The 13820-nt window shown below is 49.7% G+C and overlaps 1 protein-coding gene across 2 annotated transcripts in view; it reads right to left on the bottom strand.

The window, feature by feature from the left end:
* Positions 1–13820, bottom strand: part of TERT (telomerase reverse transcriptase) — a 45609-nt gene that overhangs the window by 4978 nt on the left and 26811 nt on the right. Inside the window, exons 10-13 of one of the 2 annotated variants that reach the window (XM_006893166.1) lie at positions 12837–12908; positions 8265–8450; positions 2180–2306; positions 1079–1140 (exon numbers count right to left, since the gene is read on the bottom strand). In XM_006893166.1, coding sequence (XP_006893228.1) covers positions 1079–1140; positions 2180–2306; positions 8265–8450; positions 12837–12908 — 447 coding nt within the window. The remainder of the gene's footprint in view (positions 1–1078; positions 1141–2179; positions 2307–8264; positions 8451–12836; positions 12909–13820) is intronic. The other variant, XM_006893167.1, reaches the window with a different exon arrangement.

Below are 13820 nucleotides of genomic sequence, written 5' to 3'. Positions count from 1 at the left end.
GTACTGTGTATCGTGGTACTGTGGGTACTGTGTATCGTGGTACTATGGGTACTGTGTATCGTGGTACTATGGGTACTGTGTATCGTGGTACTGTGGGTACTGTGTATCGTGGTACTATGGGTACTGTGTATCGTGGTACTGTGAGCACTGTGTGTCAGTACTATGTGTACTGTGTGTTGTGTGTGTACTGTGGATAGTGTGCACTGTAGCACCGTGAGAATTAAATTGTGGTGCTGTGTGTACTATGTATCCTGGAACTGTGTGTTATGTTGTGGCACTGTGAGAACTACACTGTGGTATTCTGTGTACTGTGTATTGTAGTATCATGGATATTATAATTAATGCCATAAAACATAGTATATATGAATGACTGAATGCAGAACCGCTTTGTTTTGTAAACTTTCACTCAAAAATCAATGAAAGAGAAGAAAATAAACCATTATAACCTTGAAGGGGAGCGGGTGGGGAAGAACCCTGGTACACAGCCAGGGAAAACTCAAACATGTAAAAAATACAAGCACAAGACCATCAAGAGAAGAGAACGCAGGCGGCGGGAGGCGGGAGCTTCGAGACTCCGCACAGACTGCCTGGCCTGGTCCCTGACAAAGCAGTGGGGGCGCCGGGCCCGAGACCACCTGGGCCCTGCGGAAATACAGACGGCGTGATCACTCTTTGGGGTTAAAAACATGCTTTCCTGGCCTGATGTGATCACAGGACCATCTTTGTTGGGTCTTGACTTAATTGCTGAATTAGACAAGAACCCTGCTTAGGCATAAACGCAGAGTGACCATGTGACCCACCCCGGGCACCCAACACCTCTGCTCACCTGTCCCTCCCGTGGGAAAGCTGCCTTTCTGGGGGCAGGCAGAGAAGTGTGCAAACAGTCCAGCCCCTCTCCTCTCCCACAGAAAGCCCACCGGAGGCCCTCCACCCTCCCTGAGGGGCTGCCTCCAGGACTCCTCAGTGAAGACCCTCCCCACTGCCCAGCCAGGTCAGCACCTGGGGCTGGATGGCTGCCTGTCCAGACCCACTTCCCTGGCCTGCGCTGCCCCCCAGTGGCGGTGCGGCTGCAGCACACCTGTAGGCCTGCAGGAGGAAGATCTTGTAGACGCTGATGAAGACAGTCTGAAGATTGTTCACCTGGGGGGGAGAGAAACCAGTGAGCATTTCCCTCAACTGTTTCTCTGCTTTCTCAGGCAGCAGGAAAACAGAAGGGGGAATCGGCCTATCTGTGCCAGGGAGGCCTGTCCTTAGCCTGTACTGAGTCAAGCTCAGGCCACAATGGGGTTTGACCAACCCAGATGGAATCCAGAACAGAACACATGGGGTCCAGCCTGGCCCAAAAGGAGGCCCAGCCTGGCCCAACTAGGGCGCAGTCCATATGGAATCCAGCCCACCACATATAGGGTCCAGCTTGGCCCACAAGGAGGCCCAGCCCAGTCCAACTAGGGCCTAGTCCTTATGGAATCCAGACCAGCATATATGGGGCCTAGGTCTGTCCACAAGGGGGCCCGGCCTGGCCCAGTTGGGGCCCAGTCCATATGGAATCCAGCCCAGCACACATGGGGTCCAGTCCCCATCCATCCAGGAATACAGGGGTGCCATCCAGCCATATGGGGTCAAGCTCAGGCCACAGGGGGTCCAGCCTATCCCACACAGGGGGGCCAGCCCACATGGGGTCTGCCCTGGCTTTACCGGGTCTAGCTCAGCTCACACAAGGAGGGAGCCCAGCCCACCCACAGGACAATGGCAGGCTGGCTGTTGTGTTGGACCCTTGGGGTTGATGAAGATTGCTCACACCATCACCCCGTGGCATAGGTGTGCCCCTCCACCAGCCCTGACCTGCGTGTCCATTTCCACAGCCCTGAGCCCATTAAGCACCTGTGACCTTGCATCCTCTCAATGGAGAGGCCCAGGCCCAAGGGAGGACAGTTGGTGGCCAGGTTCAAGTGCATGGTCATGTGCATACTCATGCACACGGATGCACAATGTGGACATCAATGCACGCACGTGTATGCATGAACACCCATTCGTACCATCTACACACACATTCACACGCAAGCAGGCTCACATGTCCACACGCAGGCGCTTGACAGGTAAGCACGCACAGCTCCCAATTCCGGGCTACAGCACCTGGCGGTTCCGGAAGGTGCTCCGCCCCCGCTGCGGACGCGCTCACCTGCAAATCCAGAAACAGGCTGTGACACTTGAGCCTCAAGACCGCGAAGAGCTTGCGCCGCATGTTCCTCCCGGCCCTTACGCCGTGGTTGAAGACGAGGCTCGCTTTGATCGAGGTTGAGGCGTAACTGCAGAGACGGGGAGGGATGGAGCCCGTCAGACATGTTCAGCCACAGCAATGGACACGTGTCATCCCACACCACAGAGCACGTCATGACATCACACGAAGCGTGCGTGCACTGCTCAGTGTCACGCACACCACAGAGCACACCATGACATCACATAATGCATGTGTACTGCACAGCAGCAAACACAGAACATACCTCTACATCACATGACGCGTGGGTGCACTGCTCAGCGCCAAGCACACCACAGAGCACGCCATGACATCACACAATGCATGTGCACTGCACAGCAACAAACACGTATCACCACACACCACAGAGCACACCTCTACATCACACGACGCGTGCGTGCACTGCTCAGTGCCACGCACACCACAGAGCACGCCATGACATCACACAACACGTGCGTGCACTACTCAGTGCCATGCACACCACAGAGCACGCCTCTATACCACACAGCATGTGTGTGTACCACCCAGCACTAAACACGTGTCACCACACAACACTGAACGTTCCTCAACATCACACTACACATGTGTGCACTACTTACTCTGTGCCAAATGCATCACTGAACACGTCTCTACACCACATGGCACACATGTGCACTGCTCAGCACCAAGCACACCACTGACAGGGGAAGGGGGAGACTGCATCATCTCTCTCTCTCTCGTGGGGCCACCAGTGACTTCAAACCACCAACCTTTAGGTGACAGGCTGAGTGCTTTGACCATTACACCACCAGAGCACCACTAAACCAGAGTCTCTCAGCACCATCAGCACCGCCTACACACTACGCTCACTGTGTTGTTAGGAGCCGTCACGTTAGCGCCCACGCGGAGTGACCCCGAGGAACAGAGCTGAGCCCTGTGCCCCAGCCCCTGCCGTCCTCACCACTCCAGCTCACTGCTGTTGTCACTACGTCATTCTGCCTCAGGGAGGGTCTTCCTCCCCTTCTCTGACCCTCCATCCACTCTCCCAGCACGATGTCTTTCTAAACTGGCCCCTCCAGACAACACGCCCAAATCACACATCCAAGACAGACGCAGCATGCTCTGTCCACACCACCGAGGGCAGCTTCCTGAGCACTGCTAGCCCGAGAACATGTATGTCGTCACCACACGCTCTGAAATCACATGAACGACAGAGTAAGACTGCACCTCGGTGACACCAAACAACCTACAAACTGTGTATCGATGTTGTCCATCATTTACCACCATAAGGCATCTTCTCAAAGCATTTGAACCGCTTAAGAATCTCTGAAAAATCTCTCACTCAAAGGTGTACTGCAATGGGAAAGTCTGCTGTTAGGGACCTCTCCAAAGTACTGAAGAGCAATGGTGTCTCTCTGGAGACTAAGGTGCATCTGATACAGGCCATGGTCTTTGCAATCACTTGTTATGCATCAGAGAGTTGGACAATGACCAAGGAGGATAGAAGGAGAATTGATGCCTTTGAGCTGCAGTGCTGGAGAAGAGTATTGAGAATACCATGGACTGCTAGGAAAACAAACAGATTTGTCCTGGAAAGGGTTAAACCGGGTGGCTCCTTGGAGGCAAGGATTCTGAGGCTCCTTCTAACATACTTTGGACATGTTGTGAGGAGAGAGACCGGTCCTTGGAGAAGGACATCACGCTTGGGAGGGTGGAGGGACAGCGCAGGAGGGGAAGGCCCTCTATGAGGTGGATTGATTCAGTGACTGGGGTAATCGGAATGGGTGTGTCAGAGACAGTGCGATTGGCACAGGACAGAGCAAAATTTAGAGCTATTATATAGGGTCTCTATGAGTCGCAAGCGACTCGACGGCACATAACAACAACAACAACATTCCCTAAAGGGAAATTTTCAGAAATGGAATGACTAATACACACACACACATACTGGAAACTCGGTGGTGTAGAGGAGCTGCACTGCTAATGTCAAGGCCACGCCCCTCTGACCTCTAATCCACCATGTGGTCCTCAGAAGAAGGACAGGAATCTCCCTGTGTGATTTATAGCCCTCGAATACCTGCCACATGGTCAGCTCCGAGTCTGTTTTGACTCAGTGAGAAGATCTACATCAACAGTTTAAGAGCTGTGGTCTGAATAAGCGGCTTTCCGGGAACTCTTCCACTGTTGCTGTCAAGTTAACCACGTGTCCCAGCGAGCCCATGAACCACAGATCCGAGCCCTGGCCAGTCCTATACTATCCTCGTCATCTCAGCCACGCTCACGTCCACTGCTTCAATCACTGTGTCAATCCATCTCATTTTGTCCTGAGACCGTTTTCTAACCCTAACACCAAAAACACCCTTGAAGGCTTCTTAAAACCAAGCAGTAATTGAGCTTAACTAATAAAGAAGTTACCCATCCACAGCCTGCATTATGAAGATGACACAACTTAACTTGAATGTGAGGAGGATGTGAAGCACTTACTGCAGAGGATCAAAGGGTACAGCCTTCAATATGGATTGCAACGCAACGTCAAGTTGACAAAAATCCTCTTTCCTGGGGGACATCATGAAGGATGCAGACAAGATTGAAATAGTCAATGATTTCATCTTACTTAGATTCTCAATCAACACCCTTGGTAAGGAGCCCAGGAAATCAACACCCAGGAGCCAGGAAATCAAGAGATGCATTGCACTGAGCCAAGTTCACTGTCAGGAATCTTTCCAAATTACTGAGGAGCAATGATGTCAGTGTGAAGACTAAGGTGTGCCTGACTTAGTCCATGGTCCTTTCAATCCCTTGCTATGCATCTAAAAGGAAGACAATGAATGATGACAGAATAATTTTATGCACATGAGTTGTAGTGTTGGAGAAGACTGCCGACTATCCCAAGGACTGCCAGGAAAATCGTATGTCTTGGGAAAAGTGCAGCCAGAGTGCTCCTTGGAGGCAAAGACAGTGAAGCTTCTTATCACATACTTTGGGCATGTTGCTAGGAGAGGCTATTCCTTAGAGAGGGGGACATGATGGTTGGAAAAATAGAGGGACAGCAAAGGAAGGGAAGACCCTCGGCCAGGTGGAATGACACAATCAGTGCCTGCACCAATAGGTTCAAGTGGGTCAGAGATGATGAGAATGGGACAGGGTAGCACAGGGTTCAGATCTGTCATTCACGGGTCGCAGTGAGACATACTCAACTCATCAGCACCTCACAACAACAAGATTAAAGAACATCTGTCCTGAGGACTGGGCTTTCTTAAGAGTCATCTTCCCGGCTCAGGGCGAGCCGTCGCGGCCCTCTGCCCGGGGTGGGCTGCCCTCGGCCCCCGGCTCGGGGCGAGACATCGCGGCCCTCTGGGTGAGCTCCTCAGTCCCCAGACTGTGCCTTCTGACCCCTGGGTGGGAAGGAAAAAAAAAGAATACCTAGGGTATCCAGAGAATGTTACCTAGGCCACCTTCTGCCACCCTCCCCCCCAGTAAACCTGAAAGCAACACCCTCAAAGTCCTTCTATTTGTAACTCACAAGTTTGTTCTCTTTAGGTTTGCTCCCTTTCCTATAGGTAACCTTAACACTGAGTTTTACTCCAGAATTGACCCTGAACCCAGTACAAGTGACAAAAAGGAAATACAACTGATAGCTAAGGAAGCAAAGGAGGATGGAGCCTCTGGGTTCTACCAGACATCTTCACTGGACCCACCTGGGAAAACACTTTGCAGTCCAGAGGGGAACAAATGACAGGAAAACATCTTCTAACAGAGCAAGAAGGCAAGCAGCTTTAACCCAAGACCACCAGTAAGGTGATAAAGCATCCTCCCGTCCCCCCTTTACATCTATGCCCCTGTTCAGCATGAAGAAGCCAGAGAGTCGGCATCCAATTCCCAAATCAATAAGACAGTTGGTTTAATTACCATTGGAAAATGCTTGTCATTCCTCTGTAGCATCTGGTCCCCTCTGGACCCTCATCATTTCCTTCACCTGCTCCCCCCACCGACCAAACTGTGCAGCTCTGCAACTGCATCCTGGCCCATCCTCACCCTTCTGCCCCCAACCCTCACCTTCTTGTACCCCCAATATGTTTTTCCCAATTTAAAAAAAAAAGTCATCTTTATAGGATCAGACTGACAATGGCAGTTTGTCAGGCTGAACAAGAAGCTTAGAGGATAGTGAGCTGCCGCGAGGCGGGGAGGAGCAACTGAGAGGAGACGACTGAGGACCCGTCACTGAACTGACAAACTGCTGAGGAGGCGAATGGTTCTGTCATTCAGCAACAAAACGATAATAAATTAGCCAAAAGACAAGAACCATAAAAGACAGGCTGCATTAGCAGTTAAAAACACTCAAGTGAACTCTGACTCTGTCTCTGGTTCCTTCTTTCAGAGAGATTTCCAGAAGTGGAATTACTGGGGAGAAAAGCCATGAACATTTTCAGGATCGTGTGGGCCATATGAGAGCCTGGGTGGCGCAGTAGAAGGAGTGACGGTGCTGTGTTGTGCGTGTTGGGTTACTACTTAAAAGGTCAGTGGTTTGAATCCAGCAGCAGCTCCACTGGAGACACATGGACAGTCTCCTCCTTGTGTAGACTGACAGCTGCAAACACTCGAGGAATCATTGCGAGCTGGAATCATCTCGAGGGCAGGAGCTTTGGGTTTCGGGGCCTGTGGTGGCACCACCTATTAAACGCTGGACCGCTAACTAAAAAGTCAGCTGAATGAAAAGTTGGTGGTTCGAACCCACGAGCCACCCCTCGGGAGAAAGGTGTGACCATTGCTCTGGTGATGACTTAACATCTTAGAAAGCCTACGGGACCTATCTCCTGTCCTCTGAGGCCATCAGGAATGAGAACTGACCCGAGGGCTGAGAGCTGGCTCTGCGTTTTCTGTAAATAAGCTGCTCTCTAGAAAGGCTGTGCCAGTCTGCCCTCCGGCGGGTGCCTCTCCCTCACCCACCTCCACCCAAGTTCAGAAAACAGGCTGCAGCCTCAGAGGGACTCGGGAGCTCTGGTGGCCTAGCGGTAAGAAGCTGCACTGCAATCTCAGAGGCCATGGTTCGAATCCACCAGCTGCCCTGTGGGAGAAGGATGGGCAGTCTCCTCCAGTGTGATTTACTGCCTCTGAAAACCCACTGGAGGGTCGCTGTGGGTCTGTTCCTTCTAACAGCAAACAACAACAACACTGGCATTTCAAACTGTGCTGCTTCATACCTAAATCAGCGAAGCCTCTCTGCATTTGCTTATTTCACATCCATACTCTTCTACAAACCATCTGAGCGTCTTTTTCTGGACTGGTGTTTGTCAAACACCTGTGTCCAATTTGTCGGGCACTTTCCAGAAAGGGCCACAGAAGGGTGAGTCCCAGCAATGGGAGAAGCTAATCAAACAGCCACATAAAAATCTCACCATTGAGGTCTAATACTGCATAGTTCCACTGCTGTAAAATGGGACTGACATCGGGGTTGGGGGGAGACTGAGAAAGACGGAATACATTATGTATACTGCATTGAAACAGATGAGGGAGAGAACTATTTAAAAGGGATAAATGATTAGGTATTATTGTCATGACAGGAGTCCAGAATGAAGGCTGTATAGTGGAGTGGACTTGAGGGGCAGGATTGTGTAACAATGAAAGAATTTTACTTTTCAAAGAGAAGAGCGACCTGGGGGTAGGGGTGGGCAGGGAGAAAAGTGCAACAACGAATAAACAGAAACTCAAAGTCTCTGTAAATTTTCATTAAAATTGTTAATAATAATAAAAAATGTCAGCATTGTTAAAGTCATGCAGTGTCTCCAAGACCCACTGACACAGGCTGCAGGGTGCTGCGCTGTCCTCCAGAGCCGAGGACCATTCCCCTCCGACTCACTTCATCCCCAAGAAACAGACACTTCTGTGTGCCCCAAGAAGAGGTGACACTCAGTGCGAAGGTGGGTCCCGCCCCAACCTTCCATGACTGGGGAGCACTGTCTCACCAGACGCAGGAATGGGACTCGCCCGCCCTGACAGAGGTGTGGCTCCCCACCTGGACAGGTGCACATACCTAGAGTAGTCACAGAAGACCTCCAGGGTCCTGGTGTCCAGCAGCAGGCCACACCAGGGGAACAGGCAGTGCGCGGGCAGCTGGAGGGTGGCCGCGTGGCCCGGGCAGTCGTCCACGGGGAAATTCACCGCCGTCTTGCATGGGTTGATCGTGCAGCCGTATTCGGGCACACCCTGGACCAGGGTCCTAGACCAGAGGGCAGTGTGAGCCAACAGGGAACACTCAGGACATGTCACAGGAAACACGGAGGGGACGCCCAAACCAGGCAGGACTCCGGGGAGGAAGCATGACCAGTTCTGGACATGCTCACGACTCCCCGTGTCCCCAAAGGTGGGTACTGCCCTCACCCCACAGGCATTTGTGGTTGCTGCTGTTGTTAGGTGCCATCGAGTGGAGCATGATTCACAGCAACCCAGGAACAGCAGATCAGAACCCTGTCCTGTCCTGTGCTAACCTCATCATCTCTGACACACTTGAGCCCATTGCTGTGGTCACTGTGTCAACCCATCTCATTGGGGGTCTTTCTCTCTTTTACTGACTCCCCCCACCTTTCCAAGCATGATGTCCATTCCCAAGGAATAACCTCTCCTAACAACGTGCCCAAAGTGTGTGAGATGAAGCTTTGTCATCTTTGCCTCCAAAGAGCACTCTGGCTGCACCTTCTCCAGGACATACCTGTTTGTTCTTTTGGGGGCCCGTAGGATATTCCCTTCTCCAACACCACAAGTCAAAGACATCAGGCAGTTAATATCTGCCTAATTCACAAATGCCTTTACATAGTCGCTAAAAAACAGACAAACCTTCTTCTGGTATTCTCTGCTCTCAGCCAGGATCCATCTCACATCAACAATTATATACCTGGTTCCACAGTCTCTTCTAAACTAAGCTTGAACTCCCTTCTTTTTCCCCCCAGGTTGAGTCCCGTCGAATCAGATCCGACTGGCACAGAAGGAGACTGTCCTTCCTTCTCCAGCAGAGCATTTGGTGGATTTGAACTGCATACCTCTGGGATTGCAATGCAGCTTCTTGCCACAAGGCCACTAGAGCTCCTTTAAGCTTGAACTTCTGGTGGTTCCCTGTCAATGTACCGTTCCAGTCATTTTTGGATTATCTTCAGCAATATTTTACTTATATGTGATATTAATGATACTCTTTGATAATTTCCACATGCTTGTGGATCACCTTTCTTGAATATAGAAACAAATATAGACTTCTCCCATTCAGTCAGCCAGGCAGCTGTCCTCCAAATTTTCTGGTATAGACTGGTGATCCATCAATTAACTTAAACATATCCAAACTGTGTCCCGTGGATTCCTGGGACCTTCTTTTTTGCCAGTGACCTAAGTCAGTGCAGCTTGAACATCTTCCTTTCTTACCACTGGCTCTTGATCATATGCACTTCCTGATATGTTTCAGTGTTGGCAAATTCCTTTTGGTACAGAGATTCTGTGTATTATTTCCATTTTCCTTTGATGCTTCCTGGGTCAGAGCATCTCAATACTTCAACTCAAGGCTTATTTTTCAGTTCTTTGAGCTTAAGAAACACCAAGCAAGTTCTGCCCTTTTTACCAGAAGGGTCACCCATGGGGGACAGGTTTCAGAAGAGTTCCAAATTAAGACAGACTAGGAAGCAGGATGGCCAAACTGTGACGAAACAGGCCTTCACAAGCCCTGAAGCATGAACAACAGAGAAGCCTGGGTGGCTCTACCGTTAGAGGTAGAATTCAGACAGGAAGTCATTCAAATATGCGGAGAAACAGCTGCAACCAACCATTAATAACTGGAACGTAGAACATAAAATATATGAATGTAAGAAAACTAGAAGATGTTATAAAGGAAATGGAATGCACAAAGACACCAGGGAATGGAAATGGACTGCATGGGCCACTTTGAATGCGACCACTACTACGCCAGGGAGGAAAAACAGAAGAAGAAAGAAAGGCGCTGCGTTCATAATTCAAAGGACAATTTCAAGGTCTACCCTAAAATGCAGTGCTGCAAGTATAGTATTATATGCATACACACACAAGGAAGTCCTGTTAACATGACTGTTACTCAAATACATGTAGCAACAGCTAAGGCCAAAAGGGTGGATCAGAGACCGGGGAATAAAGCCCAAAAGCATAAAGTTCATCAGAGAAAAACTGGGATCAATCTTAGAAGGCCTAGACTATGGCATAAAGAGGCTGCCAACTACAGCCAGAAATGCACAATCTGGAGAGGATAAAACTGATGAATGAGACTTTCTAAAGATTAAACCCCTGTGCGCATCAAAACCATTTTCCAACAGAGTGAGAAGAACACCTACTGACTAGGGGAAAACATTTGGCAATACCATCTCAGAAAAGGGTCTCACATCAAAAGAATACTAGAGGGCCCCCACAAGAAAAAGATTGACAGCACAATCACAAAACAGGCAAAAAGAGGAAACGGAAGATGCCTAACAATTTCCACAACCTGAAACTGATTAAACAGGCAATCAAGACGCATTAATGATTACTGGTGCCTGGAATGTACAAGTCGGAAACAACGTGGAAGGAATGGTAGTCAGAAAGTACCAACTCGGTGACAGAAATGCAGGGGGTGGAGAGATGATTAAGTTTTATACATTTAATGATTTATTCATTGCAAACACTTTAACAAACACAAAAGGTGACTTGACACATGGACCTCACCTGATGGAGTGCACAGTAATCAGACCGACTCCATCTGTGGAAAGAATCACTGGAGAAGCTTGATAGGAATGTCAGAACCAGACCATGTGCTGACTGTTGTAAAAAGCCATCACTCACTCATGTGGAAGTTCAAACTGAGACGGAAGAAGATTTCAAAAAAGCCACAGGAGCCAAAATGGGACCTGGAGTCTATGCCACCTGAATCAAAAACTCATGTTAAGAACGAGTTTGAGGCATTGATCCCAAATGATGAAAGTCCAGAAGAGCTGTGAGATGAATTCAAGGATATTATCCCTGAAGAGAGCAAAAGGTCACTACAAAGACAGAGCAGAGAGAAAAAACCAAAATGCAGGTCAGAAGAAACTATGAAAATTGCATTAGAATGTTGAAGTAAGACAGCCGAACAGGAGATTTCAAAGGGAAGACAAAGCAAAATATAATGAAACATGCAAAAATCAGAAAGGAAGTGTGTCACGGTTGTATCCTTTTTCCAGATTGAGTCAATGCTGAGCAAATAATGTGTAAAGCTGGAGTTTATGAAGAAGACTGTGGCCTCAGGATTTCCGGGAGACTCATCAACAACCTGCATTGTGCAAGATGATACAATCTTGCTTTCTAAAAGTGAGGAGGATCTGAGGTACTTGTTGAGGAAGATCAAACACTACAGCCTTCAATACTGACTACATATCCAAACATATTCACATCCACAAAGATCCTTACCACTGCGCCAACATGCAACATCATGATAGACGGCGAAAAGAGTGAAGCTGTCAATTATTTCCTCTTACTTGAACCTACAGTCAACATCCTTGGTATCAGCAGTCAGATCAGGAGATTTGTTGCTTTGGGCAAGACCGCTGAGAGGGACCGCTCCAAAATACTGAAGAGCAATGACGTCACTTTGAAGACTAAGGTGCATCTGATTCAAGCAATGGTCTTTTCAATCACTTGCTAAACATCTGAGAGCCGGACAATGAATACGGATGACAAAAGAACTGATGCCTTTGAACTGTGGTGTTGGAGAAGAGCACTTAATATTCCATAAAGTGCCAAATAACCTCAAAAGATACATCTTAGAAAAGTGCTCCTTAAAGGCAAAGATGGAAAGGCTCCCATACTTCGGCCATGTCGCTAAGAGAGGTCATTCCTTAGAAATGGACATTTCGTCTTGAAAGGTGAAGGGTCGGCAAAAAAGAGGAAGGCTCCCCGTGAGGAAGACCAATATGGCCTACAGCAATGGGCTTAAAGGTGTTTTTCATACGGTCACTATGAATCATACTCAATTTGATAGCATTTGCCAACAATACACAGACTGGATCAGAGGACGCCAGTTCCTGGGGAGTGTTAGCGAGCTGTGCCCACTAAAATCTATGTTGAAATCCTAACCGTGTCCCTGCAGACGAGAAGTCCCAGGGACGTGGCTGCTAAGGGAGAGGTGAGCAGTTCAAATCCACCAGCTGCTCTGAGGAAGAAAGGTGGGCAGTCTCCTCCCACAAGGATTTACAGCCTTGGAAGTCCATCCGAGGGTCTCATGAGTCAGGACCAAGCCGGTGGCTGTGGGCAGGTGCAGGTTTATTGCCTGCAGACAGGATCTTGTTTGGAAACAAGAGCTTCCCTCTGAGTCAATGAGGTGTTCCGGAGCAGAGCAGAATGAAACCAAAACCCAAGGCCACTCTGTCTCTGGAGAACAGAGAAATGCCCACAGGGCGTCCAGGGCTGGAAGCTTCCAGGAGGCAGACCACCACGTCTGTCTCCTGTGGAGCGCCAGGTGGACACGAACCACCGACCTTCCAGACAGCAGCCAAGCACATCGTCACTGGTGTACCCAACTCCTGGTTACTAACAGAAACGGAGTTAACAGTGCAGACTCTAAGAATCTGATGAGAAACACAGGTACCTTAGAAAGGTTTTAGCTTGTTCCAGGTGAGGTGTCACCAGCAGAAAGTCGTCAATCAAACGCAGGAGCAGCCTGAAAGGGGAGGGGGGGGAAAGTGAGCCATGTTTGGTTTTTAGCTGTTCCATAATCCCTGTCCCAGAGGCTGGGGGCCTCTGAGCTGTGGTGTTAGAGGAGAGTGCTGATGATGTCATGTGCTGTCAAAAGAGCAAACCGGTCTGGGAGGAGGTACGGAGAACATGATCCCAGAATGCTCCCTGGAGGAGGCGCAGTGAGAGTGCTCCCTGGAGGAGGCGCAGCCAGACTGCTCCCTGGAGGTGCAGCCAGAGTGCTCCCTGGAGGTGCAACCAGAGTGCTCCCTGGAGGAGGCGCAGCCAGAGTGCTCCCTGGAGGGAGCGCAGCCAGAGTGCTCCCTGGAGGAGGTGCAGAGAGAGTGCTCCCTGGAGGAGGCGCAGCCAGAGTGCTCCCTGGAGGAGGAGCAGAGAGAGTGCTCTCTGGAGGCAAAGATGATGAATGAAGCTTCATCTCACATCCTTTGGCCATGTCATCAGGAGGGACCATCCTTGGAAAAAGATATCATGCTGGGAAAGGTGGAGGGTGACAGAAAAGAGAGAAGACCCTCTACAAGACGATGAAATGGCAGTAACAACGTGCTCAACAGATGGCGAGAATGGCTTGATCTGTGGAAGGGTGCAGGGCAGGGCAAGGTTCTGATCTGTGGCTCACAGGTTGTCAGGGGTCCTCATTGACTCACAGCACCTAACGACAAAAGGGGCCTGAATACAGGAAAAAATGCCATATTTGAACTCACAGGGACAAGAACAAAGTGCCACCAAGGTCTTCAAGTGAGCTGAAATTTTAACGGACCCATTCTGCGTTTAATTTCTCACACTTCAGCCCAGGACTGGGGAAAAGACACATGAGCACAGGCAGGGCATCATCTGGACAAGTGACAAGTAGAGACACCTCCACACCAGGCCAGGATAC

The sequence above is a fragment of the Elephantulus edwardii genome, unplaced genomic scaffold, assembly GCF_000299155.1.
Source record: "Elephantulus edwardii isolate Elephantulus edwardi_28Jun2011 unplaced genomic scaffold, EleEdw1.0 scaffold00125, whole genome shotgun sequence".
NCBI classification, from domain to species: domain Eukaryota; kingdom Metazoa; phylum Chordata; class Mammalia; order Macroscelidea; family Macroscelididae; genus Elephantulus; species Elephantulus edwardii.
Note: the sequence above shows the minus strand (reverse complement) of the source record. Positions and strands in the feature narration are given on the sequence as shown.